The sequence below is a fragment of the Cyprinodon variegatus genome, unplaced genomic scaffold (assembly GCF_000732505.1).
Source record: "Cyprinodon variegatus isolate N-32 unplaced genomic scaffold, C_variegatus-1.0 Scaffold24, whole genome shotgun sequence".
Classification (NCBI taxonomy): Eukaryota; Metazoa; Chordata; class Actinopteri; order Cyprinodontiformes; family Cyprinodontidae; genus Cyprinodon; species Cyprinodon variegatus.
This window is the reverse complement of record NW_015150477.1, coordinates 1,526,061-1,530,541: the sequence shown is the minus strand read 5'-3', so window position 1 is coordinate 1,530,541 and position 4,481 is coordinate 1,526,061. Positions and strand designations below refer to the sequence as shown.

At 39.5% G+C, this 4,481-nt stretch overlaps 1 protein-coding gene across 1 annotated transcript in view; it reads right to left on the bottom strand.

The window, feature by feature from the left end:
- Positions 1–4,004, bottom strand: part of LOC107096375 (transmembrane protease serine 9-like) — an 18,672-nt gene extending 14,668 nt beyond the window's left edge. The window contains exon 1 of the mRNA XM_015392998.1: positions 3,903–4,004. Coding sequence (XP_015248484.1) covers positions 3,903–3,957 — 55 coding nt within the window. The 5' untranslated portion in view covers positions 3,958–4,004. The remainder of the gene's footprint in view (positions 1–3,902) is intronic.
- Between the last annotated feature and the right edge of the window lie 477 nt (positions 4,005–4,481).

Genomic DNA, 4,481 nt, shown 5'->3' with positions numbered 1-4,481 from the left:
TTAGACCAGTTTAACCAGTTTGTGTGAAAGAAATGTAAACACAGACCAGTTTCCTTTAAGCACGGAACATACTGATCATATTTGAGGTTTTTCTCATAAGTGAGACGCTTTTAGGTGGAGAAGCATTTAACACCATCAGATCAACTTCTTCCTCCATGATGATTCAATGATTTGAACTTTCAGTTCTGATAATAACACAAACTTTTCAACACAATAGTGTCAGAAATACTAACAAAAGAATGAATGCATAAAATGAATAAAGTCAGACGTTGGTTTTCATCCAGAATGATTTAAAACATAAACAGGCCTGGAATGAAATGATGGTTCCTGGTGGCTTCAGTCTCGGCCATCATTGGTTCCTGCTCCTGTCAGTCAGACCGCTCCTCATCAGAAAGCAGGCATCTCAGCTGAGCCTCCTCCATGTTCCACAGCATGTCTCCATGTCTGTCTCCATGTCCAGAGGACATTCTCCCAGAAGACTTGTTTCTGGCCAACATGTAGTTTGGTGAACTCCAGTCTGGTTTTGATGGGTGCTTCCCTTCAATGGTTCCTCCCATTAAACACTGGTCGTCTCCCATTAAATCCACTTTGGATCAAACGATGGTGACGATGATGATGATGATGAAGTTCCCCTTTAATCTCTAGAGGTTTTTCTGGGCTCTTTTGTTTCCATTCCTATTACCCGTCTCTGATTTATCATCAGTTTTCCAGCTGCAGCCGCATCCAGGAGGTCGGCTTCAGTCCACGGATCCTAAATATCGGAATAATCTGTTCTCAGAGGAACATCAGCTGGTTGGAGATGATCTGATAGCCTAGTAATCCTAACCCTAACCCATAGAGGATGCGTAAGTTTATTGCACCTTAATATTAGCTGCCTGTTACGGGTCAGAAGTGATGTTTTCCACAATAGCTAATTTAATTAACACAGTTTCTCTGTCGGGATAAACAGTTATAATCTTCATTCTCTGCGTGACAAACGGAGTGAGAGCGGCGTCCTTCAGCTAAGCATGAAGCGGATTATTTTGATCAGGCTGGAGCCATGGACGCCTAATCATCTGCTAACATGTAGGATGTAACAGACTGGATAAAATGCTTCTTTAAATGTTAGAAGGAGTCGCTTCCTGAGAGGAAGCAGCTGCCTTCTGTGACTCTGAGCAACTTCTCTGATCTGAGAATCAGAATCAGAATCAGAATCAGAATCAGAATTAGAATTAGAATCAGAATCAGAATCAGAATTAGAATTAGAATCAGAATCAGAATCAGAATTAGAATTAGAATTTGAATCAGAATCTGTTCTCTTGTCTCCTGGTTATTTAATACATATAAAGTGTTATTTAAAGAGTTTGTGTTATTTCTTTTCAGAAAAAGAGCTTCAAAGTGCACAGAGTCTATCATTAACAGCCTTTAGCTCTAACATGCTGCTCTATCATTTTCTGTCTTTTCCACTGGTCCATGTTGAGTGTGGTATACACCACCTCACCCAAGCTGTAGCCCAATAGCCAAATCACTAGACTGTAGAGACCTGTGATGCTGATTGGTCGACACACTTTAACGTGTCCCTTTGTTTTTTAATTCTTTTGAAGCCTCGTTGTAGAGCAACTTTTAACTTTTATTTCTAAAATTCAATAAAACTTTTATTTATTATTAGTTTATGAGATTCTATTTATTAATTTGACCATTGTTTTTCTTTCATTAAATAAAAGGTAACAAACAATTCTGTCCAAGTTTGTATTACAATAATTTACCTCTTTTTGTAGTTTTAAAACCGTCAGACTGGGTTTTAATCCCCCTTCATAAAAGAACCTGTTTAATCTTAGTCATTAAACCAGTCTTAACAGAATGCAGAATAAATCTAACCCGAATTATAGGAATTGATTCTTTGTCAAATAAAACCATGAATAGAATAAAGTAAGTATGGTCTAATCGCTGTTTTTAATGTTTTTTGAAATGCTGCCTGGGATAAATTGGTAAAGAACAGTTTTAGATGAACTGTGATTTCGTACCTGAATGGTTTTATTCTAGTGATAATTGACCTTACATTAACATTAAACATGATTAGAGCCTCAAATATTAACAACTAGCCTTATTCAATGCTGCTCTGAACCATAACATACCAGTTCAAAGGCAACCCAATGGCTGGTCTTAGTAAGTCTTTAGCACCATTGTTTCTGGACTTGAACCAGTGCAGTCCAGGTACTGGTGCAGTCCAGGTACTGGTGCAGTCCAGGTACTGGTGCAGTCCAGGTACTGGTGCAGTCCAGGTACTGGTGCAGTCCAGGTACTGGTTCCAGATCAATATGAATAACCTCATTTATGTTTCTCTGACTGTGACTAACTGGATGTGCTCTCTTCATCCTCTGACATGGGAGCTGGCTCGGAGCTCGTCTGCCTGTCTGTGTGTTTCCTGGACGGGGCCGCCTGTGGAGCTGGTTGACAGTTGCCTTTTGTATCTATGCTTCTTTTTCTATTTCTGCTTCTGTCTCCTTGAACCCCAGTGGGCCTCTGCAGATGGCCGCTCACACTGAGCCTGGTTCTGCTGGAGGTTTCTTCCTGTTAAAAGGGAGTTTTTCCTCTCCACTGTCGCTACAAGCATGCTTAGTGTGAGGGATTGCTGAAGAGTCAATGAGTCCACCAATCTGACTGGATGATCTGGTTGATCTGGATCTATAAAGTGACCTGAGATGACATGATGTGAATTGCTGCTATAGAAATAAACTGAATAGAATTGAAATTCTGGGGTTAAATTTATTTAATCATGATCTCTAATACTCACTTGTAAAACCTGATTAAATGGTGTCAAAAACTATCATTCTGCTCTAATACCATATATCTATATTTTCTCTGTTCATCTGATCTGACGTCATCTCGGCTCCTGACTGTTCAAAGGTATCAGTTCTAATTTTGATGAACAGACTGAGGAGCAGATGAGGCTCTCTTGTCTTATTAATATAACTTTTCTCCTCATTCCCAAACACATCTATCAGAAATCCACTTTGTTTTGTTTCTTCCAGCTGCAGCAGGATTTTAAGTGAAGCAGCTCTGGTTCATCTGGTTCTGTGCAAACCTAAATCTGCAGCTTTGCAGTAATTTATAATTTTCTAATAATAATAATAGTAATAATAATTGGCTTATTCCTATGAAATGCTGCTGCTTCTTGGATCATAAGTCTGCCTCCATTTATAAGCATATTAATCATTTGCTGTTTCCTATTTCTCTCTAATAATGAGGTGCAGCTAACTTGTCATGGTTTGCATAACTTTAAAGGTTCGAGGTTTTCAGTTAGTATCAGTTCTCTGCAGCACCCCCTGCTGTTCATAGTAGATGCCACAGATTGTTTAACTCAGAACAAAATGAGTGATGATAACCTAAGATAAATTAGAAATGATAGGGACAGATTTGATTGAGTATTTATTTATTATGTTTGTTTAAATTAAATGGTTTGGAAAATTATTATTTATTATTATATCATTTTTTTTCTGGTGGTGAATCTTGTTTCCTGTCATAAAACACTACAATAATAAGAAGAAGAATCTGAAAAATGAAGTATTTGAAAAAACAAAAGGTGGTGAGAACAAGCAGTTTTTCTGTCCAGAAATTTAAATTCCTTACAAGCTTTTACAGCCTAAAACTGAACAATGTAAGAATCTGCCCAGAATGACTTAAACGAAGAGCAAAGATTAAATCCTATTAGAAGTGGGAGAGAAAAATGCATTTTCCAAGTTTAATAACATTTTGATGTCATGATGTCATTTTAATGTTGGGATGAATTTGTAAACATCCATCAGCATCTGAGAACCTGATTAGCCAACAGCTTCAGCTCGTTTTGAACATTGTTTAGGAAGGAAAAGTATCCCGTGGATAAGAAGAACGGTGGTTCTCATGGAGCAGATGAAGGTTCCTACCGTGTGTCAGCAGAATCAGCAGAGCCATCACACAGATCTTCTTAAGGAGCAGCATAACTGCAGCGTAGCATTAGCCGCGGTGCAAGAAATGATCTTCATTCCTTCCTCTGCTGCTCTAAAAGTTACCTGTCTAAGGACACGCCCACTGCTCACCTTATCTTTACCTCAGCTCACACACCCGCCTTCTTCTACCTGTTTGACATCTCACAGATATAAATAGATTTTACTGAAGGAAGTACATTCCCTCAGTTACTGCGATAATTTGAACTGATTTGATCTGAAACATCCAGTGGAGCTGTCGATCAGAGTCCATCCGAGTCCCTCAGAGTCCATCAGAGTCCATCCGAGTCCCTCAGAGTCCATCAGAGTCCCTCAGAGTCCATCGGAGTCCCTCAGTGTCCATCAAAGTCCATCAGAGTCCATCCGAGTCCCTCAGAGTCCATCAGAGTCCATCAGAGTCCATCAGAGTCCATCAAAGTCCATCCGAGTCCCTCAGTGTCCATCAGAGTCCATTAATGTCCATCAGAGTCCATCATTGTCCATCAGTGTCCCTCGGAGTCCATCAGAGTCCATCATTGT